The sequence below is a fragment of the Dryas octopetala genome, chromosome 4 (assembly GCF_963921425.1).
Source record: "Dryas octopetala chromosome 4, drDryOcto1.1, whole genome shotgun sequence".
Lineage (NCBI taxonomy): Eukaryota > Viridiplantae > Streptophyta > Magnoliopsida > Rosales > Rosaceae > Dryas > Dryas octopetala.
This window is the reverse complement of record NC_141369.1, coordinates 10,706,784-10,731,958: the sequence shown is the minus strand read 5'-3', so window position 1 is coordinate 10,731,958 and position 25,175 is coordinate 10,706,784. Positions and strand designations below refer to the sequence as shown.

Sequence of the window (25,175 nt, the reverse complement as noted above, 5' to 3'; positions counted from 1 at the left end):
TTACAGGTATAGAAACTGGTTGGTTAGTTGATGACATCTAATTCGGTAGGTAATAGCTTAGTTTAATAACTGTTACAGAGCAATATCAAGGAGTTTTCTTTAATGTCATATTCATATTTTACGAGGTAAGAACCGTAAGATGTTTAGTCAAACAGTTTGAGAGGTTTTGCTGTTCAATTTTTAATTTAAATAATTTATTGGACGTATACAAAATTCATTTATTCAAATAAAATTCATCTTATGATAGTAGTTTTTTTTTTTTTTTTTTTTTTGAGAAAGGGTCTTATCATAGTAGTTTAATAGACAGTCTATTAATATAATTATACTATGTTAAAATTTGTGCTACCAGAACATTTGCTTTTATTTTACAGTTATGGGGTTTGCAGCATATATTTATATAATTTGGATGCTAATATAAAATTTTGCAGTCTAGCTTGTCCCACATGCCATTAATTGTTACTTTTGACCCTAACAATGACAAGATTATATTATAAATTAATTTTCAGGAAAAAAAAAGACACGTATTCTGAAAGGTCTGTTGACTTTAAGTACTAAATTATAATGTTTTTTCATTTTAACTACCAAAATGTTTATATCATTTCACTTAAGATACTAAATTTTTAATTTAGGTACTAACTTTAAAAAATATGGTTATACTGGGCTGTAACTGTCTAACAGTCATAACTTTTTTATTGATTTGTTATTTTTTCAATATTTGTAAGGCTTAAACTTTATAGAAAATTAGGATTAAATACCAAATTCCAATAATTTTTTGGTATAGCATGAAGACCATATAATATTTCAATTGAACTACCAAATTTATATATAGTTTTTTAGATTAGGTCACAAATATGTTGGCCCCTTTGATTTGAGCCTTTTCCATTGGACTTCTTTATCCTTTGGCCCACATATGATGAGTGTTAGTTAAAATTTATAAGATTTGACAAAATTGCCCTTGAGGCTTTTATATTATTTTGAAAATTTGCTAATGTAGTCACAACTTCACATTTAGTTGTGACTGTACAACACTCACAACTTCAAATTTAGTTGTGACTGAACGACAGTCACATCTAAGTTGTGAGATAGTCACAGTTAAGTTGTGACTTCATTGAATTTTTTTAGAGAAATTATACTACAATATAGTATAAATAGAGGTCAAAACAATACTTTTACTCTAAATAATATATAGTATAGTGGTGTGAGTTGTCTATTTCAACTTACTAAAACAGTCACAGTTAAGTTGTGACTGGATTGATTTTTGTTTTTTAATACAATATACTATAAATTAATGTAATATTATTTTTATTTTTTTTATTGTAGTAGCATGTAATATAATATTTGTAAATTCTAATACCTTTTACTTTATTAATTTGTTTGACTTTTCAACTAGTACCTAATCTAAAATGCTATTTAATTTTGGTACCTAAACTAAAAAAGTTATTGAAATTTAGTAGTTAAAATCAATGGACCTTAAACTTTAATGTTTAGTCTCTGGGTTATAGGACTTCATCCCCCAAGCCTAAATCAAAAGCATTAAACCATTATAAATTTTAATTTTTATGAATTTGAAACAGTCACAGTTGTTCGACAATTACAATTGTATAACAAATCGATTTGTGACCTAATCCAAAATGTCTTTCTCTAGGTTAGTACCTAAATTTAAAAAAAAAAAAAATAGTGTATTGCTGCTTTGCAAAAAAACTTTTGATATTTGATATTTAATTTTAATTTTCTATATTCTAACTTAATCGTAATTAAGAGAAAAATATGGTGCGGCTTTTCAGATTATGTAAGGCTATAAATTATTATAATTTTAATTATAAAGCAATATATATTTAAGGCATCTTTAATTTGTTTGATGTTGTACAATTTAATTAGCTTCTTAAGTTGGACAAGCCTGCCATCAAATTGGGAACAAATTAAAAAAAATCAAGGCTTATTTCACAATTTATCATCCAAAATTATTTTTTATTCTTAGATTACCACCTGAAAGTTTTTTTGTCTCATGTTACACCCGTGTTCTATTTTATTTGATTCCGTCAACACCTCTATCAAAAATGCTGATTTGGTCATTAATGCTGACGTGGCACGCTGAATGTGCGCTACGTGTCACATATTTTCTTTTATTTTAGGATTTTTGCTATTTTCCAAATGGTGCAGCAATACCATTTGGATAGTTGGAGACTACTCTGCTCGACTTCAAGTACTGCTGAGAGCTTCGCGTTCTCATTTTCTTCTTCTGATTTCTGGTTCTCATCCTCGGTTAGCGCCACGCATTGCTCACCAGGTACTCTCTCTCTCTCTGGTTCTCTCTGTGATTATTGGGTTCTCTTTTTCAAAACTACCCAGTGCTGCCTCCATAACTACCATCAAGCTAATACACTCTTTCAGTTCAATTTGGGGTTTGAGTTCAATTTAGGGTTTAATCTCTGACCGAAATCAATGATTCTCTCTCTAGAGCTTCATTAACATTGATCCAAATACCTTCTTGGATAAAGATTAGGGAAAATGTTAGCAAAAGGACTATAATTATACCCCTATTTTCAGTTGAGGATTTCGTTTTCACTTTACTCCAATCAAGGACTATTATTTTTCAAGTGCTTCAATCAAGGATATTCAGTCAATTCTGTTAAAACTTTCATTAAAATTGATCACGTGAGGGTCACGTGACCAATTTATAAGGGCAAAAAAGTCTTTTCTCATAAAAAAAATAAAACTAAATAAATTTAAACAAATTTAAAAACAAAACAAAAATTCCCTCCATCTCCCACCTTCGCCATCCCCTGCACCATGTTGACCCAACATTCCCCCCACCCAGCCCAGCTCTGTCCCTCCCCGCCCCTCCCCTCCCCTCCCCTCCCCTCCTCTCCCTTCCCTTCCCCTCCCCTCCTCTCTCTTTTCTCTCATATCTCTGCCTCTCTTACAAACCCAGCCCCGGCCCCGTCGCAAAAACTCTTACAAACCCATAGTCTTTTACCCATTTCGTGCCCAAAATACCCTCCTCTGCACATAGACTAAACAAATAATATATGTTTGGAGGTCGACAAAGGGTCGACTTTTGGTAGACCAAATTTGCTGCAGCACAATCCGAACACACCGGTGTTGACTTTCGATCCCGGCAGCGTCGCCCTCGTCGTCCTCGTTCCAGTGGTGGTCTCCGATTGCTAATCTGACCACCGAAGACAACTGTACGAAGCTAGAACAGCAGGCGGCGAATTAGGTCGGGTAAGGTATAATTTTTTATCCTCTCTTTCTTCACTACCTATTGGTTGGGTCTGATTAGCTCCAAAGTTGCTAAAATTGAAAACCCAACTTTGGAACCCACAGCCACCGCGGGTGGAGCTGCGCGTGGTGGATGAGAGGGGTTGTTTGCTCGGGTTTTGCCTCAATTGGGCCCTATTGTTGAGTTTATGTTGAGTTTGGGCTTAAATTGTATTGAAATTCTTTGTCCAGGGCTGGGTTTTGCGACGGAGCCGATGCTGGGTTTGTAAGAGAGGCAGAGATATGAGAGAAAAGAAAGGGGAAGGGAAGGGAGGGGAGGGGAGGGGAGGGGAGGGTGGGGGGAATGTTGGGTCGACATGGTGCAGAGGGTGGCGAAGGTGGGAGATGGAGGGAGATGGAGGGAATTTTTTTTGTTTTTAAATTTGTTTAAATTTATTTAGTTTTATTTTTTTCATGAGAAAAGACTTTTTTGCCCTTATAAATTGGTCACGTGACCCTCACGTGATCAATTTTAACGGAAGTTTTGACAAAATTGACGGAATATTCTTGATTGAAGCACTTGAAAAATAATAGTCCTTGATTGAAGCAAAGTGAAAACTAGATCCTCAACTGATAGGGGTATAATTATAGTCATTTTGCTAACATTTTCCCTAAAGATTATTATAGAAACCAAGGCATAAATACTTTTTACTTTTAAGCTAAGTGCATGTACCTTAAATCCAAAAGCTAAGTGCTTCATGAATATTGTTTTTTTTTTTTCTTTTTCATATATCTAATTTAGGTTTTTTTTTTTTTTTTTTAATGTCTTTCGATGCTTTATAAGTTTTGAATATCTATAATGGCTTTTTCTCCTAAATGTTTTGTGCTTAAGTTCTGATTTGGGTTTCTTTCTTTCTAATTTTTGCTTTAACATTTATACAGTTCATGTTTACATTAGTTCAGCTCTAATTTTACAGTTCAATACTAAATTTAGAACTGTTATTTTAAAATCAGGTTTCTAAATTCAGTTCTAATTATACCTGGCAGATAAGAGTTATAGAAACTAGGAAGGGTTCTAATTTCATATTTCTAAAATTCAGAATTGATGCTTTGCTTTAGTGGATGATTTTGTGTTAGTTTTTGTTAAATGTTAAACATCTCATGCATGTATTTATAGTAGCTAGAGAGTGGGAATTAATGACTGCAAAGTTTGGAGCTCACTATGTGGTCCCTGCATTCTCCAATTGGTAGGCTGGTGGGCATGCCTCCCCTAAAATTTATTTCCAAGTGTTTAAAAACATTATAAATTCTCGCTTCTCATATGTTGTAACTAATTAAAAAGAAAAAAATGTCTGAGAGCCCATTTATAAACTCACTAATGTCTCTTTTAATACTGACAGTAGATTTTATATTTGCATAACACTATTGCTTGGATAATAGTTTCTGACTTGGTTCAACTTAGTTTAATCTTTGTATATATTTTGTTACAATTTAATCTAAATTAATTAGTTCTTGTTTGGTTTCATTTTGATTTCTAAGGACTTATTCTACAACTGAAGCTCTAGTTTCGTAAGACCACAGAAGCTCGTTAGTATCATCTGTCTTTTAACTTCTTGCATTATTTATCTGAGCATGATTAATATGTTAAAAAGGTAGCGGACACAGATGCACATCAAATGGAGAGTGGTGAAACGAGTACTCCAAAAATAAATGTTCAACAATTAAAAGCGCCATATGTAGGGATGCGTTTTGAAACAATGGAAGAAGCTAGAAACTACTACGAAGATTACGGTCGGCAAGAAGGATTTTGGATTCCGATTCGATCTTAATCCAAGACAAGATGGGGTTTAAACGAGGTAACTAGCAGACAATTTGTTTGTGCACATCAAGGAAAGTATGCCCCAATGAATAAGATGAGAGAGATACATGTGAGAATTATAACGTGAAGAAAGGAGGAAACAGTTGTTCAACAGTTAAATGTGGGTGCAAAGCTAGTATGCGCATTGTACATGACATATGGTCAAACAAATGGAAAGTTTCAGTTGTTAAAGACTTTCACAATCACAAAGTACTTCCCCTGGCAAGAAGAATGAAAATGACGTCAAATAAGCATATGCCTAAGGCAGCTAAGAATCTGACTGGAAAATTTCACAAAGAAAATTTGCCAACAAATCTTAGAGAGTTTGTGGTCAAATATGAGCATGCATTAAATAAGATTATGGAAAAAGAAAGTGATGAAGACTTTTAATCAGAACATAAGCACCGCATTGTCAATGACGGAGAATTCCTTTTGAAACATGCAGCAAAGTTGTATTCCAGAAAAGTTTTTGACAAATTTAAGGATGAATGGAGTCAAGTCAAGCGGTACAAAGTTGAAGAAAGGGCATGCGACATCGCATATCAGACGTACCTAGTAAAAACAAAAATTGGCAAACCCGAAGAGTTTGTGGTGAAGTTAAATTTGGAGACATACAAGGGTATGTGTGACTGCCAAATGTTTGAGTTTGTTGGAATACTTTGTAGACATCTCTTGAAAATATTTGTCCGTCAAGATATTCATGCCATACCAGACCATTTTATTCTTTCAAGATGGAGACAAGAGGCAAACAAATTTAGGGTTACGGATTTAGAGCATTTGGTGAAAAGTGATGGTAAAGAAGAATCAGAAGCTTTGAGACTTAACCGCATGTGTCAACAAGCAACTAAATTGGCTTGTATTGCAGCATCTTCAGATGAGGCTTACACAATTTACATAGAAGCTATGCATGAATTATCCAAAAAACTATCAGAAGTTCCTCATCAGTATCCAACTAGTGCTTCTCCAAAAAATGATGATCCATGTACTGATGTTCATTCCTCTCAATTAATGCTTTCAGACCCAAATAACTCCCAAACCAATGAATGGAAGGACATTAACAGCTCCAGCAGATTAGAAAGTGGTATTGAGATAGTCATGAACAAGAAAAAAAGAAAGTGTGCTTTATGCCAAAAGTTGGGACATGACAAGCGAATTTGTCCTTCAAATCCAAAAGGTAAAAAAATTGAATCAACTAACCCATGTATGTTGAATTGAATTATTTTTGTGATTAATATCTTCTAGTACTAAACTGTTTTACTTAAACTTAACTGTCATTTTTAACCAATGTTTCAGGGGATGAGGAAGCGCAAGAGTTGGGCCATGATATGGAGAGTGATAACCAGGATTGTTGATGTGAGATTTCCTTGGAACTTTGCTTGATTATGTGAGATATTGGGTTTTTTGCTAGCTAAAATGTTTGCTTTAAGATTTATACAGTTTAGATTTACATTAGTCCAGTTCTAACAGGACAGGATAAAATTTTCTTTACTGTTATTATTATGAAACTCCAGCAAAGATGCGCATCTGTATACATATCTTATTTTTTTATGAACCCTATGTATATTGATGTTGGAGCCTTCCTGATACTAATTCTGGTATATTGATGTTGGAGCCCTCTTGATGTGAATATGTAATATTATAATAAGATATGTATAATTTATTGGATGTTAGAATGTTTGAGAAAAATTGGTTTTCCTGATTATGGAATTTTTGGAGAAAACTTTTGAGATGCTATCAGTTTGATGGTTGGAGAAAACTTTCCATGGGCTTTCATATTTATGGCATTTTTGGAGAAAATGTTGGCTGCTCTGAGGTTGATGGTTGGAGAAAACTTTGGCTACTCTCATGTTGATGGTTGGATAGTGCTTGCTGGTTTTGGAAAACTTTGGCAGCTCTATGTATCAGTGGGCACTTGATCGACTAAGGAATGTAAAATTGGAGGATAACAGATGATCAAGATCCTGACAGCAAGTAGAGAATGTCTTCTGGATCTATCTCGGTCAATGATCCTCGGCTTGATTTAGCTTAGGTACTTGAAGGCATTACTGAGTTCAAGTCTCCCGTGGCCCAGGTGGTGTCTTCCTCATGGCTACAAGGAGTGCAACTTTGAGTTAGCAAAACCATGCTTGGCAGATCAAAAGGAAAAGAAGAAAAAGAAGAGTAGCATAGCAAACACCTAGCATATTTTTGGGGTTTTGGGGTATGAGGCTAAATTACATTCTATGTCATATCTCATTGTATGTGTATACTGGGTGTCCAATTTTGTTGTGGAAATGTCCTTATTTGGGTTTGAACAGACTGATGCTAATAGTTGGTTTAGTACTCTCTTTTTGCCTTTTTGGTTAAGCTGCAAGAAGAAAAACAAGAAACGAACTGTGAAGCAACTCAGCAAGTCCATCAAGAGACATTTGTACTAGTTTTACTTCTTAACTGAAGATGGTAATAACAAAATCGCTTTCTCAGAAATAACATTAAAAGAAAATTTAGTCGGTCGGGTATACACTGTATTTAAATTATTGGGTTTTTTTTATATTTAGTACTTAAACTTTGACCATTGTCTTAATGTGGTACCTAAACTTTTATTTGTGTCTAATAGGTACCAAAATGAATTTTTGTTAAAATTGTCAACAAAAGTTAGGGGCAATATAGTCACTTCAAAAAATTTATATTTTAATTATATTTTTTATTTTTTTTTGTTGTGTGTTTTTTTTTAATAATTTTAAACATATAAAAATAATAATTAAAATATACTTTGACTATATTGCCCCTAACTTTTATAGACAATTTTAACAGAAATTCATTTTGGTACCTATTAGATACAAAATAAAAGTTTTGGTACTCAATTGGGACAAATAAAAGTTTAGGTACCACATTAAAACAAGGGTCAAAATTTAGGTACTAAATATGAAATAAACCCTAAATTATTTTTCAGCTTTTGCCCTTGGTGTTTTGTTAAAAGATTAAACAAAATTGAAATAGACACTGGGCTTGTGTCAGTTTTATTTTGCACCTATGTTTGTCTAAGAATTTTTAATAATTTTGATTTACATTAGAAAATAATTTTACACTTTTATAATGTAATTGAAGATTTCAATTTTTTTTTGTTAAATACAAAAATGACCTATGAACTTTACAGTGAATTTTAATTTGGTCTACTAATTATAAAAAGTGTTAATTTGATTCACGAACTTTTCAAGTTGTATCAAAGAAGTATAAGCGTTAACTTTCATCGAAAAATTTAACGAAAACTGATCATGTGCACAACAAGTGACCATATTTTCAGGGGCATTTCAGTCTATTTATCACATTTTCATGTAATCAATTATGTTAATTTTCAGATGAAAGTTAACGTTTGTACTGCTTTGGTACAACTTGGAAAATTCGTGAATTAAATTGACACTTTTTATAATTAGTGGACCACATTGAGAATTAATGTAAAATTCGAGGACCATTTTTGTATTTGACCCTTTTTTTTTTTTTTTTTTTTTTTTTTTGAGAAAGAACAAGATTTGCAGTTAGAATCTACCTATCCTATAATTAATAAGTAAGATGTTATAACTTATAAGATACAAATACGTGGGTAATTGAAGTTTTGTATTGTTTATTTTATAACATTTGCATTTGTATTTTTTACTTTTTACTTTTTACTTTTTGGTCTGAAATTATCTATTTTATTAAGGGTCGAAAGGCTACATAATAAGCTAGGCGGGAAAATTAAACTTTACTCTACAGTTTTGGGCGCCAAAACAAACGATGATTGATATGTGTAAGATTCAATATACGCGGAGGTGAATCCAAAAACCAAATCAAAGTCAACGCATTCATTCAATATTGCAATGCAATCAAAGATCAGTGCCTTCTTCAAACCCTCTTCTTCTTCTTCATCTTTACCCAAACCAGCGGACCCAGCTCCGACTTTCAACGACGGCAACGACGATGAATTCACCACTTGGGAAAAGAAGCAACACCAATATTTTTACACCTACAAGCGAAGAACACCAGACCCGCATAGGTAAATCTACTTTCTTTGGTTTCGGATCGTTGTTTGTTTAGTTAGGCTCGGTGTTTATTGTTTGAGTGTTGAAGAAAGTGAGGAAGGCAGAGCCTAAAAATGGGTTTTCCTATTTTTAATTTTTAATTTATTTTGTTTCTGGGTTTTCGAATTCTCCAAAGACAAACAAAAATATAAAATCGCCTCAGCTTTACTAGTTTTCTGCAAATTTAAAGCTAGAGATGAATACCCATGATGGTTTACTCACTTTTTTTTTGTTTGTTTGTTTTTTTCCCTTTTGATCCTTTTCTCTGTGTACAAAAGGGGTGGAAGTGACAAAGATTCAGTTAACCAATTGTCGAAGAGACCCATTACATACAACAAGCCTTCGAAGCCAGAATCGACCATATTGGGAAGAACAGTGACCAAGAACAAGAAGAGAAGCTATGCTCAGTTCCATTTAGAGTTGGGTCAGTCTGATTTTCTTCTGCACACATGTTCCACATGTGGGGTCAAGTATGCCCCTGGTGATGAAGACGATGAGAAGGCTCACAAGGCATTTCACAAGGACTATACCCATGGAGTTCAATTAAAGGTCCAAATGCTACAAATTATGTGTCTGCATGAGTTTGTTATTTGTTAAGTTCATTAGAGTGCTTGTTTTGCCAAATTTCTGACTAAATTTTGCAGGGTTGGAGCAACGAAAGGGTTGTTCATGCGGCTTCTGGTGAAGGAGGTCGGATTGTTTTGGTGTTGGATGGTGACCCCCCTGCTCACAGAAACAAGGTTCAAATTCAAAAATCTGTTTTCTTCAATCTAATGTGTAGGGTCCTTTATAAATGTGATTACTTTATATAAGTGAAACTGTATAAAGGAGACTCAAATAACTGGGCTACTATATTGTACTGGCAGGTTGGGGAAGTTGTGAGCAGGATGGAGATTGAGCTTGGAAGTGGATGGATTTTGCACAAGTTCTGTAAGGTGACTGACATAAACTTGGTCAATTAGGAAAACGCCACCAGAATTTTATTGCATCAAGTGTCTTGAGAATTCTTGAACTACTATTAATTACTGCATTAATGGTAGTTCTATTCACACTTCCTTCTATTCAAGACCTGGCCTTGAAATTTTATGAATAAATGGCGCCTTGTAAACCAAAGCAAAGCAAATGGATATGGTTTCCTATATGCTTATGCTTTCCCCAGCCAGGTCATTGCTGAACCTGTCTGATTTACTTTGCAAAGTTTAACATTTTTTTGTAACTATTTATGGATTGCAAACCCATCTTTCTTTTGACAGTTTTAGGAGTACAATAATGCCTTTGTATCTCTCTCTCTATGGTATGATTGAGATATTAGAACCACTTCTGGCATTTTTTCTCACCATTATGTTTGCAGGTGTATTTGTTTATTTTGTCTCAGAGGGTTGTTGGCTGTTTAGTTGCTGAACCAATAAAAGAAGCACACAAAGTCCTCTCATGTGCAGTTGATGGAAGTTCTGATGGTGCTACTACAAATGAAGCAAAATTAACTACTCTCCAATTTGGGGAAATCAGATTTCAAAGGGAAGTCATAAGAAAAGCCCATTCAGTTCCTGAAGCATTGAATGGGAATCTCCATGGTGCTATCTTTTGTGAAGAGGAAGCAGTGCCTGCTGTCTGCGGCATTAGAGCCATTTGGGTTACTCCAGCTAACAGAAGAAAACACATAGCCACCCAGTTACTGGATGTCCTGAGGTAAATTCAAGTCCTTGTTTTTATTTACTGTGGCTTTTATTTTGGAGGGAATTTAATTTTGATTCCCATCAAATAGCAATCAAAGATTCAAATGTAGGATATGGTATGATTTGGATTCCAAACTTTAATCCAAATCATGTGAGCTAACTTTAAGTATATTTTTGTATGATAATTTGTCCAAGTTTCTTAACCAGAAATGTAAGCTCCTTTTGCTCAGTCCTTATCATTCATAGTAACTGTAGGTCCTTATAAATTATATTGAACCTGTGATCATCAAAATCATTTTTCTGTCCAATAAATGCAATACAGTTATTACATAAGTTGCTGTCTGACCTTCACAATACTAAACTGGACCTGTAGTCTCATTTGCAGCTTTGAAGTGGAAGATTGAATTACTTGCTTTTTCTTGATATCTGTTTCATTAACATTTGGATGTTTTCTTATTCTTTTTCCATCACAGGAAAAGTTTCTGCATTGGATTTGTCCTTGAACACTCACAATTGGCATTCTCTCAACCAACATCAGCTGGAAAGGCATTGGCATCCAATTATATTGGTGGTGGATATTTTTTGGTGTACAAAACCAACAATATGGTCCCATAGAACATAGATAGTTGTTGTAGATGTGTAGGCTGAGTTTGATTTCTTTAGAACAAAGATGATTACATTTTGGGTTACCTAGTTAGTCCCATATGCATGCCCAAATCAAGGGCTGATCTACTAAGGAGCCAGATCTTACTTATTTTTTAAAATCTTGTATACACATTTTAAATTACAAAAGTGCGAAATAAAACTTGTTCCCCATGTCAATTTTGAAGTGATTATTATGCTTTCCTTGTCTCCAATGATGCCTAGGTGAGCTCATCTCATCTCTTGATCTGTTTTTATTTTCTTTTTCTTTTATTAAGTTATTCTCACTCTTCCTAACTTCTTTAGTCCAACCTTTGATCACTTGTTCTAGTAAAATCCATGATCATTCAGCTAAAAGAAAAGAATTTACTGAAGAAGTTTTTCATTTTTATAGTAAAACTTGCTAGTTTTCTTACAGACGGTCTCTTTAAGTATTACATGTTTTGTCCATACATATGTATATGCATAGCAATCCCACATATATAGTAGGCATTGATTTTTATTTGTTGGTAAATTATGCAGTGGGGTAAGAGGCTTCCATAGCAATCCCGCAGAGACCTTCCTTTGCATCAACATCTCTTTGCATTCTTATGTACCCTTGTTCACCCCATTCTGCGCCCCATGAGTTCTTCACCAACCAATACTTAGTCCCATCATCACTAACCCCGTAACCAACCGCGGTAACACCATGGTCGAGGCTTGTTCCACAGGTTCCGGTGAAGACACCACTTGAGTAGAATTGGAAATCGGAACCTCCAGCATCAATGGCAACGGAAACAGGTTGCATAGCAACAGCCTTAAGAAGGGCACTTTCACTGTTTGCAGGTACATCTTCATGGCCAGTTATCTTGGCGGCATGGCTGGCTTCCTTTTGGGTGTTGCATGAACCATCAACACCAGTATAGGGGTAATTAGCCTCGGTACTAAGCCCGTGATTTTGATTGATGAACTGAAAGGCATCATCCATCAAGCCACCCTCACAGCCTTGGTCTACACCGCTGGTGTCGCAATCAACCAACTCTTGCTCAGACAAGGAGATTAATTTACCAGTTGTAAGCTGAGTAATTCCTTCCATAGCTGCCACTGCTGAAAAAGCCCAACAACATCCTATATATTTTTTCATTGCACATGGCTAGTAGTTAGAATATATAGAAACAATATAAGTCAATTCCAAAAGCAGAAGAAAATTAGATGCTTGATAATTACCACATTGGCCTTGGTCCTTGATGGGTGTTACAGCTCCTTTCTTCCTCCAATCCATTGTAGCTGGCACCGCAGTAATATTTTCATACTTGAAAGAAGTGGTCTTTGTGGAACATTCATGCCCCTTGAATCTATTTCTTGAGGCTGTGAATTCTTCATTTGCAAGGTCTGCAAACTGATTGATGCTTAATTTGTAAGGTTTGTTTGCATCGTTATTGGAAGATTCTATAAATGCCACATTTTCCTTGAATATCTTGAAGCGCATGTCCTTGTCGTTAACATTGTTGTATACGCGGCTATAACGAGCCATCCATTGCTCGTATCTCACATACATTGATGCATCTTGAAGAGTGCGAGAAGTGGCTTCAGAAGACCAAGCCCCCAACATGCATATCAACATCAACCCCAACAAATGCATTTGCACAGCTGCTGGTTACTGAACTCCATGGTAGCTAGAGAAGCAGCTAGGATTTGTTGAAGTAAATGAATTAAAGAGAAGGTACACTGAAATGGTAGACTGCTCCACAGTTTAAATAGAGAAGAGAAAGGGCTTTACTACACATATATCTACGTGCCCCAAAAAATGATCTGAAATAAAAATATTCTTGGTGCCCCATAAAATGTTCTGATATGGACCTGTATGATTAATATATGATTCATATGACTAATGATATAATTATTTGATGTCACGACAAGTTACTAGCTAATCCTATGTCTTAATCTGCGTAATGGTTCATTACGTACTGGTGGACCCTAAACTTTGAGGGACAATACACTTAATTAAGTACTTCTCTTACAAAATGCTTGTCATTTTTCATCAATTTGAGAATTATATGCAGAATTCATTAAGTAATAATGATTTGTTGTTCTACAAGACTTGCAGATAAACTGTTTTTCTTCAGTAGGTAGAGTTAAATTAATTCAACTTGAAGTTGTAAAAGTAATTGATTATTTCAAGTAAAGCAGCAACTGACATTCAACTACCATTTCCATCAAGTGTAGTTCACATATCACCATTTAGTGATCAAATCAAGAATATCAATACATTGTTCATCTCAAGCTTAATTCTGAATCAATGAAAATAAAATTTCAGAATGACATTGCAATTTCTGTTTCTTGGGCAACTTCTGATCAGAAGGGTCTCTCTGAAACTTGAGCAAAATTGGGTCCCCAATCCTCAGCTCCTGAAGCTCTGACTTTTCAACTGGGTTTTCAAGAAACATCATCTCAGTTGGTGTTTCTTCCATATATAGCCGCTTCTATCTTCTTGTTTAACAATATTTTTTTAGAAGGAATTATAGACTCTGAATTTGTGATAGTTCTTAAATAATTTTTTTTGCGAGAAATTCTCTTATAACTAGGGGTGTGTTTCGGCCGGATCAGATCGGAAATAGGGTGTTCCAATTCCAATCCAAAAAATTTTGGAATGGAATTTATGTTCCAATTTCCATTCCAAAAAATCGGAATTTCAACATCTCATTCCGATTCGGAATTTTCGGATTTTTCGGAATTTTTCGGAATATAACATTTTCGGAACTTTCAGATAAACATTTGAAATTTTCGAATAAAAAATCAGAATTTTCACATTTTCATAATATTTTTTAGAACATGTTCGGATTTTTTTTTAGAATAATGATGAAATTAACAAACAAAAAAAATTAAAAGACAATAGATTATGATGCATTTCAATATTTATATTAAAATGTAATTAAAATATATGTCCAATTTAAAAAAGAAAATTCAAAATATTAATTTAAATAACATTTAGAACCATACCATCCCATACCATTACCATAAAAAAAATTCTAGAAAAGAAGGGAAAAAAAAAAAGATGCAATCTAGCAAGGTTTTCATTGCTACATTATGTATGTTATAAGAGAAATAAATTATGTATGATATATATATTGTGTATGTTTAATGGTATATATTATATATTATAACATACATAATATATAAGAGAAATAAATGTCACTATGAATGTATAATAGGCTTAATAGCACATATCTTAGAGGTAGGGGATTAATCTTTAGAGCTCATCCAACATTGTTAGAATAAATGTCACTAGTAGATACATGTTACTCACACACACACACATATATATATATGTGTATATAAATACATGTTACTCAAATAATATATATATATATATCATGTTTGAAATTTTGAATATAATAAGCTTAAATATTTAGTAATTAGTAATTACAATTGGTGGGATATTCCAGTCGGAACAACTGTAGAATTGCCTCATATCTTCAATTCCCCTCCCTAATAAAAAAAAATAGTAATTACATGTACAGAAAAATGTGGGTGTTTGTGTTACCAACTTACCATTTATGTTATTATGATACACATATATTTATAATATACATATGTTTATATTAATATATAGTATTAGTCATCTTTTTAAAAATATATGTTATATGTATCATACTAAATAAATGATAAAATATATAATATGGAATAAATTGGCATAATTTCGGAAATATTGGATCGGAATGCCTTCGGAACATTTCGGAATTTTTTGGATCGGAATCGGAATTTACATAAACATTCCAATTCCAATCCAATTTTTTTCGGAATTTTCGGATTTCGGCATTTTCGAATTCGGAATAAAAATGGAAATTTTCAGATAGGAATCGGTCGGATTCGGATTTTCCAATCCAAATCACACCCCTACTTATAACCATAAGAAATATGAGCATGAGAAATGTAAGCGTGATATCTACATATATACATAAAATTTTGCATTTACTAGTTCATAGTTTTCATAATTATACGTGTTTACGCACACATAAATTTTCTTTACTTTTGTCACTTTATAGTTAGGGTTGTAATTACCGAACCCAACATTAAATTTCACAGCTTTAGAGTCTTCAAATTCGCTCTCTTTCTCTACCCCTTTGGCCCTTCGGGTTTGTTTGGTTTAAGTTTTAGAAGTCTGAAAATGAAAATTAATTTCATTCTCATGTTTGATAAGTATAGAGAATGAAAATTAATTCATGGCTCAAGAAAATCTAATGCCTTTTGCGAAAAGAAAATCAAACCCTTGTTCCAACTTGAGTTTTGTTTCTCTCCATTTTGGAAAAATATTTATATATATATGTTTTTTTATAAAACTAATCCTATTATTATTTTAAAATATTATCACTATTTTCATTATTTAAATAAAATAAAAATTAGGGACATTTTTATGAATAAGTCTTTTTTTTTTTTTTATGCCAATTTGCTATATGGAATGAAAAAGCATGCATGGAAAAGCATATGCCACCTGAGTTGCTATATGCTAAAAGGGATGAAGCATATGCTTCTTTCCCCCCACCGACTTAAGCAGGTGGCAAGATTACAACATTACAACATTCTCCATCGACAATGTCAACCCCCCAACCTTTAAGAAATTTGTTGTATGCTTCTTTGTCTCTTAATCAACCCATTCAACAAATCCATATCAATTGAGTTACTAAACACAAACTCATTCAACAAATCCAGATCGGCGACGCCAAGCTCGTCGATGCCGACTCAAGCTCCGATCTTCTCCTTCGTTTACACCCTGTAAGTTTGTCAACAACGTACGGTTGAGGTAAAAAATAACACAATAATGTTATTATTATTTGGGCTAAAAACCGAGCCGGAATGGGAGAAACTGAAGCCCACAAAAGACACATGATGTTGGGCCTATAAACCTAATGCAAGCTGATCAGAATTATTGATAAAGTCAATAACCAAAATTACATCATGGCAGTAAAATAACTATCCTTAAAAAGCTTACATGGGAATCTTACTGATTTTCATGACATTTGTTTGGAAATCAGGTGGGAGCATACCATGATTGGTGTAGTAAAGTTGGGTGGATAAGTGGGTTATTGAGTTACATTTCTCTTTAAATAATGGGTTTGGCTTTCTTTTGAAGAGACTCTCCTTGTCTCGGGTACGTGCTTTTGCAACTCTTTGCATATGTTTGTAAGTACATTTATTTGCAAAATTCTCAGCATCTGTGCGTCTCTTTGCTTTTTTTCTTACTTTTTTTAGCAGAAAAAAAAAAAAGTTTTTGGTCCATGTGTTTTACCCCAAAAATATATTTGGTTCATGTGGTTTCAAAACTCCACATTTGGGCCCTATGCTTTTTATTATTTGCAATATGAGAACAATTTTAACAAACTCAAATTTTTCACTTTTTGTTTGAAAATTAAATTAAAGGTTACATACATGATTTCTATTCATTTTGAGTAAATTTCGCGAATTTAAACAAGTTATTAGTTTTAATTTGAGAACATTTTTTATGTTGGTTACAAAATGTCCTAAAAATGCAAACAATATAAAACACAAGGACCAAATGCGAAGTTTTAAAACCACAAGGACCAAATATTTTTTCAAGGTAAAACACAGCGATCAAAAGTGTTTTTTCCCAATTTGGTTGCTAAGTAATTGCATGTGGAAACTGAAAATAAGTAGAGATTGTTAGAAGTTTAATAATTATGTATATCTGACTAAGTCAGTAATATAACAATCAAGAAGTATATATATGTTAGTTAAATGAACAATAAAAGAAATGTTTACAGATTCTAGCCTATGAATCCAAGAGAGGCACGATAGTCACTGTCCTAAAGTCGTAGACGCCTCCCTACATGCAGGTGATGGCGGTCTCCTACAATTCCAATTAAACGACGACACTTGATGGGTGTCAGATTTGCCATGCACGTTAATTAAACGGCAGATGAAACCTATTAGTGTTTATCGATTGCCCAAAGTATAGAGTGTGGAAATTATGAGAAATAGAGAGAACGATAAAAGATAGAGTATGAAAAGGAAAAGGAGAAGAAATTTATTTTCTTCTATCTGATGGGTTCACTATTAATAGAAGTCTACATGCCTATATAAAAAAGTCGATCATGACTGTTGGGTTAGGCCCATCAAAAGTTATCCCTTAATAAAAGGTTATAATGGTTGGATTCAATTGATATAAAATATTTATAAAAAAAAATTCATGAATCTTAGATATAAATAAATTATATTATATTATATTACACCAACAATCCCCCACAAGATTCAAAACTTAAGAATAAAAACAAAACAAAATATATAGACATGTAAGAAAAGGAAGATTTGGGCATGCCGGCCAGTTAAACCATGCAATAGGTGTAGGTGCATGTCTTCCGGACTTGAAGCTACACTTAGTGTTAAAAGCTATCATATGAAGGAATCATAGTGAACTAAGTCTTGAACTATATATATTCCTATATTTCATATTATAACTAGTCACACACATGGTACCGATACATGCATAAACTTGGCACGGGTTAGCGCTATTAAAGTTCATGCGCTTGATCTTGATTCTCATGATTTTTATAGAACAACCCAATTCTCACGGTTTCGGCCTCCCGACTACTCTCACTTAATCTTCATTTAATTAATTGCATGTACGTCTAAGTCTGTATGTACATAGTGATTGATCGATAAATTGCATGTATAATATCTGCTAGCTGCTGAGTGTGCCCTAGTTGCTTAATTACTCATAAAACTTAATTATGCTAGTGCCCAGCTGACGGACTAGGAACAAGGATATCAATGGCTCTTCGTTCAGTGCTTGGAAAGCAGCTGAGTCTTAAATCCATTTGCAACAATGGAAGGCCCATCTCCCGTCACGCCTCCCTCGCTTCTCTTGATTCTTGTTCTCGTCATCATTTTCATTTCAATGATGACGAGAGAGGGCGAGCGATGGGGTTGGGGCTGGGGGAGTTGGTGGGTCTGGCAGGGAGATAGGGAGGGGGAGGGGGAGGGGGTGGCTCTGGCAGGGAGGGGTGGGGGTGGGGTGGGAGGGAGGGAGGAGCGGTCGGGCAAGGGGGCGGGGAGGGGCTGAAGGAGGGGGCTGGGGAAGGGGGATGGGAAAAAAAGTTTAAGAAATTTAAGAAATTTTTTTACTCAAAAGTTTTTAAAAATATTATTATTTGTTAAATTTAAAAAAAAAAAAAAAAAAGATGAAAATACCTCTGTCATATCCGCAGATAACGGTTTATTTGACAAAAAAACTAACGGAGGTACTATTTTGACACAAAATGAAAGTTGAGGTACTTTTTTACAAGTTTTCAAAGTTGGGGTACTAAATTGAAACAACATGTAAAATTGAGGTACCTTTTTGCAAGTTTTTTTTAAATGTTTAAAATTTGGCTACATTAGAATAAAAAAATAAATAAAACCTGTCATGATGAACAATTTTTGACGAAATTTTCCATAAATAATCACCTAGTCTGTATGTTCATGTTTAGATATAATCACCTACTTTGTATGTGTTTAGATTAGTGTAATTGTAAATGTGATTTAATTTGGTTCAAATTTGTGCAGATATGAGTAAGTTTATTTGTCTGGATTAATACGTGTAATTGTATTTGTGATTTAGGTTAAGGACAATTTGTGATGAGATGGCAAAACTTGCCTAGTTTATAGCAATTATCCCCTAGTTTTCTGCAATAATCACCTAGTATTTAACAATAGACATTTTAATATGTTTTATTGACTTATTTGTAATTATCTATTGACTTATATTCAATAGCTCATCCTTTCAATTAAAATGCATGCCATCTAAATAATATTTATTGATGTGTGTTTTTTTTTAAGTCACTTACTTTGTAGTGAGTGATATATATTTAAATTCGATTCCATTTAATGTAACAAAAAAAAAACATATCAAAAACTTTTTTTTTGGGTACAAACATATCAAAAACTTTACCAAGAGGTGAGCATGTGAGATACATGTACTTTATTTTTAACTAGGGAAAAATTTACAAACAAGACACATATTTTCTCAAAATTGTAGATATTTTCACATATTTTCTCAAAGATTTACAAACAAGACATATATAAAGATCACCCAAATCGGATCTCTACAACTCTAGATAATCGGCCTCAAATTGTTCAATTTTCTAAATTTTTTCTCAAAGGTCCGTCTTTTACCACTTGAGATAACTCTAAATATTATGTATTTTCTTTCATTAAACATGCATAAAAATCAACGATTTCGAACCAAAGAACATCCTATATATTGTTAAGTTTCTTCAGTTAGCATCTACGGATAAATTCATAACATTAAAACTTAGTGCTTATAAAATATGACGCTTCAATGTAACAAAAAGTTGTCTTCGAGGTGAAGATAAATTAAGATAGTTTGTTTTAATTAAGTGAGAGGATACTTGTGGTTATAGTACGTGATTGTACTATTCATTGTGCCCAAAAGTTGTCTCATTAATTAATTTATTTAAGTAACCCTTGTATAAGAATAAAAGAATTTAAATGTTAAAATCACTTTTATTTCAACCTTTCAAATTCTCCAACAACTATGTATAATATTAAAAATACAATGTTCATTTCAAAGTTAAAAAAAAAAAAAAAAAAAACTATATATAAAGAGGCAAACTAATGTTAGTAGTGATAGTACTGATGTTAATTGCAGTACAAGCTTATGAACATTCTTTTTTGTTTGCCCCTCGTAAGCTTCCTAATTTTTCTTCCTCTAAACTTCCCCTCAAACCCCATTTCTATAATTCACATGAATATTACGAAGTTGGAGATATAATAAAATTTCCGAAAAATATATTTCATGAGGTTTATGTTCGAACCATAGAAATCAATAGAGTGTGTAACTCTATTTGTGCAGACGCTAAATTAATTAATTTAGAGGCTTTCAAGTTGTGTTACCTTCCGTGTTTCGAAAGTTTATATAATGAATTTGCACACTATGTTCTTAGTAATATGAAAAGAGGACCAAAAGAAAATGGTATATACAAATTCCTATCATTCTCTCTCTCTGTCTCTCTCACGATTATTCCCGCATAATCTTTATCGATCTCAATTTTACTCATTTGAAATTTGTTTGACTATATCAAAAGTATATAGAAGAGGATAGTGCCAAAACTAAGAAAAAAATGCAAAGCAGTGAATTCCCTCTCGCATGAGAGCTTTCCCTCTCGCATGAGAGTTTTCCCTCTCGCATGAGAGTTCTTCCATTTCTTGGCAACTCCCTGAGCTATTCTCAGTCAGTTCAAGTCTTCAACCCCTTAAATCTCTTTCTTCTCATTCTCTCAACTTTCACCTCTCCTCACCTTTCCCCACAAATCTGTTTCCTTCCCCCCTTAACAGCCTTTTTTCATTCCCTCTTCTCTCCCTTTGTTCCTTACTGTTTCTCTCCTTAAGCAGTGTCTTCGTCCAGCTCTCCTCCCCTCACTTAATGGACGGGGAAACTCCCTCAAACAACCTTGTTATCCACCTGGAGGAATCTCTCCAGATCAATGATATCACCAATGGGGTCCGGTTGGTAGGTACAATCTTTGCTTCTAAGATCCCAAACAAAGGGGCTCTCAAAGGTATGATCCGAAGAGCTCTCGAGCGCTGCGGCCAGTTACGGCTTTCCTCCCGTGAAGATAAAGACGATCCCGTCTTTACCATTACAGCCGAGAATGATCGTACTGCAAGGAGGTTACTCGATGGCTCCCCCTGGAAAGTGATGGGTTTCAATTTTCACATCCAAACTTGGCCATGTGATGTGGCCCTGGAGGAAGTTCCAACCCACCTAATCAGTTTCTGGATACAAATGAGAGGGCTACCCCCAAAGTTTCAAACTGTGGGAAATATAAGAAATATTGCTGCTCACTTTGGCTCAGCTTTGGAAGTTGAAGACCCCCTTCTTACTTCCGATGGAGCATGCAGTTTTGTAAGAGCCAGAGTTCTTTTAGATGGAACAGAGCCACTACCAGCGGGTTTCTGTCTCCCACGCAGTGATGACGGCACAGAATCGTGGGTTGAATTTGGTTTTGAGAACCTTGCAAAATTCTGCTATCACTGTGGCAGACTTGGGCACAGCAGTGGATGCTCATTTGAGAAGACAAACCTCCCCCCAGGTGTCTTGTTTGGAGAATGGATGAGTGCACCACCCATCCGCCGCCGTGAACGGGAAAGCACTACCCACAACAGGGCGGTGGCGCCTCGGGAACCTCTTCGGCGTAGGCGGCCAGGTGACCGCTTCGAACCATACAAACTTGAACCTCCTCGTACAACGGCTAGTTGGAGGACACAGAAACCAAGTGTAACCAGCGCAGTTGTCAACCTCTCTGAACCTGGTACTTCTTTTTCTCATCTGTCTCTATTGGCAGAAAAAGGCAAGCGAGTAGCCACCCACCTTACTGATGTTGATGTGTGCTTTTCCACAAGACTCTCTCCTGATGCTTCTAAACAAAGTTTTGACCTCGGGCCCAACCCCTTCCTAACCTTGTCAAATCACCCAGACTCATCTCATCCTTTTTCAGACTTTAACCACTCCTATACGCTTCCTGATCATCAAATTGCAAAAAACACTTTGTCCCTTTTGTCCTCACTGTGTCAAGAGAGTGAGAAAAGTAAACAACTAGTTATCCACTCAAATCCTGTTCCCGTAACCTTGACAGCTCTTTCCCCTTCCCCAACTAAAACTTTGCAACCTCTCAAGCCAAAACAAACAGAGCCTATCAACAAGGTTGATCTCCAGTGCCACCCCACTTTCCTTCCCCCGCCTTTTGACTATATCCCCCTGAATTCCATTTTCCCAACACCCTTAACTTCTCCACTCGTTGTAACACCTTCTCTTTTGGAGGATCTAGCCTCACTGTCGCCCCTCTTTGTAGGTCCAAAAGGTCCTTTACCTAACAACCAAGTTTGCCCCTCTCCCTCTTCCACTGTCCTTCCCAAGTCCCCTCCTACCGAAATTAGGGACCTTTCCCCTCAAACAACAGAAACAACAACCCTTTATACTTCTACCAACCTTCCACAACCTTACCTCAAAAAAAGACAAACACCCCCACAAACATCCCAACCCATTAAAAAGACCAGATCCACAAAACCTGCTAGCTCTTCACCTAAGGAACCCTTTGAACCAATTGTTTACTCTTCTACACGAGGTAGAGGAAGAGGTCGCAGAGGGAGGGGCAGAAGAAACTTGCAACAGCAGGCCCTCCCAACAAAACTGAACCTCTTCGAGGTCCCAGTAAAAGAAAGTCCTGAGAATGAAACTTCTTTCTCCCCTTCTTCCTCCAGGACAGAGACTTACTCCCAAATTCCAAATGAGGACTCTTCCGTCCAGGGCCGTGGTGGCTGGCCCCAAACAGCCACGGGGGCGCCATGAGTTACATGGCTTGGAACTGTCGGGGATTAGGGCAGGACCCGACAGGTACTCTCCGGGAGCTCACCCGGAAATACCGCCCTGTGATACTCTTTCTCTCAGAAACTTGGTCGCATGGTGAGAGAATAGAGCATCTCCGTAGAAGTTGTAATATGCAGCATAGTTGGTACGTGAACCCAGAAAACAGAGGAGGAGGTTTGGCTCTTTGGTGGTCTGACTCTGTTAATGTTCAAATTGTTCTTTCTTCTAAACACCTTGTAGATACTATTGTCACTCTGTCTGATGGTACTTTCTTTCGAGCCTCTTGGTTCTACGGCCCATGTCGTGATCAAGAAAAACCAGCCTTCTGGAAGGCTATTGAGCACCTCAAAGATGTTTTTGATGGCCCGTGGTTGTGTGCGGGAGATTTTAATGAAACTATTGGGCCCCATGAAAAAGAAGGGGGCCGAGTTTGGGATTTTGGGCGAACCAGATACCTCAGAGAGTTCATCAGTCACAATGATCTTTCCGATCCAGGCTTTAAAGGGTCAAGGTTTACGTGGCGTCGTAATTGGCCTGGAGTAGGTCTTATAAAATGTCGCCTGGATAGAGCTTTGGTGAACTCTAATTGGACTATTCTTTGGCCTGAAACTACAGTGATTCATGGTCCAGCCATTGGGTCTGATCATAATCCTATAATCATTCTTACTGCCCCACCCCTCTGCAAAGGTCCTAAACCGTTTCGGTTTGAGGCGTTTTGGGCAAAAGAAAAGGATTGTGCTGAGGTGGTGAGGAGGGGCTGGTCCAAACCAGTTGCTGGATCTGCAGGTTGGCAATGGCACCGGAAGCTCTGGATAGTCAAAAATGAGCTTTTGCCTTGGAGTAAAACAAAATTCGGAAACAACAGAAAGGCCATCCAGTGTCATATTGCTGAGCTAGAGTCAAAGCAGGACTCTCCTCTCTTTGTCGAAAGATGTGCTGAGATCAAAAAAGAAATTGCTTTGTTATGGGGCAGAGAGGAGTCCTACTGGAAACAACGTTCTAGAATCCAATGGTTGAAAGAAGGGGATTCAAATTCTAAATTCTTTCATCTTACTACACTCCAGCGAAGACAAAGGAACAGAATCCTCAAGATTAAATCTCTTAACGGCAGTTGGCTAGCGGATGAAAGCCTTATCCGCAGTGAATTTGAATTGTACTTTCAGAATATTTTTACAACCCTGGGCCCAAGACCTCTGCATGACGCCCTATCTCACATCCCCCCTGTTATCACAAACGAAATGAACACGGAACTTCTCCGTCCCTTTGTCGCCACTGAGGTATATGAAGCTGCCACTCAAATGGGCGCCTTTAAGGCTCCAGGCCCGGACGGCTTTCAGGGTCTGTTCTATAAATCCTTTTGGCCTATTATTCAGGAAACTATCCAGGGCGCAGCTGCTGATTTCTTCAATGGGGGGTCTCTCATCCCCGAGCTTAATCAGACAAACATTGTCCTCATCCCGAAGATCCCAGAACCGGAGTCCATTACTCAATTCCGACCTATCAGCCTCTGCAACTACTCTTATAAAATACTTGCAAAAGTTTTGGCAAATAGGTTGAAGAATATTCTCCCAGAAATCATCTCCCCAAACCAATGTGCCTTTGTGCTAGACCGTCAAATCCAGGACAACATTTTGGTTGCTCATGAGGCTTATCACCATTTAAAGTTGAAGAAAACGGGGAAGGTTTTTGAGTTGGGTCTCAAGCTTGACATGAATAAAGCGTATGATCGAGTAGAGTGGGACTTCTTGGAGGCCTCAATGTTAAGAATGGGTTTTGACCCGAGATGGGTTGATTTGTTAATGGAGTGCATACGCACAGTGTCTTTTACGGTGACTGTCAACGGAAAGAAAGGAAAAAATTTTTTTCCCAGCCGGGGGCTGAGACAAGGGGATCCTCTATCCCCTTACTTGTTCCTTTTTGTTTCTGAAACTCTATCCTCAATGCTCTCTAATGAAGTCGCTGGAAACCGGCTGCATGGGCTCTCCCTTAGCACTAATGGACCAATCCTTTCACATTTGTTCTTCGCGGACGATTCCCTGCTGTTCCTAAAGGCTACAACCCAGAACTGCCTAAGCCTCAAGGGAGTCCTTGATTCCTACTGTTCGGCGTCGGGGCAACTCGTGAATTTTCATAAGTCCAACTTATTTTTCTCCCCAAACACCCCTCTTTTGGTGAGACAGGAACTTTGTGGCATTCTTTCTGTGGAATCTAAAGAGGATCCAGGCCGATATTTGGGCCTCCCCACTGTTTGGGGAAGGTCTAAGAAATTAGCGTTGGGCTTTGTGAAGGATAGAATTTTGAGCAGAATTCAAGGTTGGAGGCAGAAGACTCTCAACAATGCAGGCAGAGAAACCCTTATAAAGGCTGTTGCTCTTGCAATTCCTAATTACCCAATGCAT

General features: G+C 35.9%; 2 protein-coding genes and 1 pseudogene across 2 annotated transcripts; 2 read left to right on the top strand and 1 right to left on the bottom strand.

The window, feature by feature from the left end:
• The first annotated feature begins 5,296 nt into the window (after positions 1 to 5,296).
• On the top strand, positions 5,297 to 6,411 carry LOC147286727 (protein FAR1-RELATED SEQUENCE 9-like; annotated as a pseudogene).
• A 2,484-nt stretch (positions 6,412 to 8,895) lies between these two features.
• Positions 8,896 to 11,387, top strand: LOC147286726 (protein CHROMOSOME TRANSMISSION FIDELITY 7-like). The gene is made up of 6 exons (XM_086242352.1): positions 8,896 to 9,071; positions 9,375 to 9,645; positions 9,741 to 9,836; positions 9,963 to 10,031; positions 10,448 to 10,785; positions 11,246 to 11,387. Exons 1-6 carry the CDS (start codon positions 8,896 to 8,898, stop codon positions 11,385 to 11,387), a joined length of 1,092 nt encoding a protein of 363 aa, XP_086098478.1.
• A 541-nt stretch (positions 11,388 to 11,928) lies between these two features.
• On the bottom strand, positions 11,929 to 13,064 carry LOC147286725 (senescence-specific cysteine protease SAG39-like). Its single transcript, XM_086239537.1, has 2 exons — positions 12,621 to 13,064; positions 11,929 to 12,521 (listed from the first exon to the last, which is right to left on the bottom strand). Exons 1-2 carry the CDS (start codon positions 13,033 to 13,035, stop codon positions 11,929 to 11,931), a joined length of 1,008 nt encoding a protein of 335 aa, XP_086095663.1. The 5' UTR covers positions 13,036 to 13,064.
• Positions 13,065 to 25,175: the final 12,111 nt, after the last annotated feature.

What these genes read in the sequence shown, in the direction of transcription:
- LOC147286725 (XM_086239537.1), bottom strand. Translation starts at nt 13,035, where the DNA reads ATGCATTTGTTGGGGTTGATGTTGATATGCATGTTGGGGGCTTGGTCT. An exon ending in CAAGGACCAAGGCCAATGTG is followed by an intron (nt 12,522 to 12,620) that starts GTAATTATCAAG and finishes AAAAATATATAG; the next exon opens with GATGTTGTTGGGCTTTTTCA.
- LOC147286726 (XM_086242352.1), top strand. Translation starts at nt 8,896, where the DNA reads ATGCAATCAAAGATCAGTGCCTTCTTCAAACCCTCTTCTTCTTCTTCA. An exon ending in AGAACACCAGACCCGCATAG is followed by an intron (nt 9,072 to 9,374) that starts GTAAATCTACTT and finishes TGTGTACAAAAG; the next exon opens with GGGTGGAAGTGACAAAGATT. An exon ending in CAGTTACTGGATGTCCTGAG is followed by an intron (nt 10,786 to 11,245) that starts GTAAATTCAAGT and finishes TTTCCATCACAG; the next exon opens with GAAAAGTTTCTGCATTGGAT.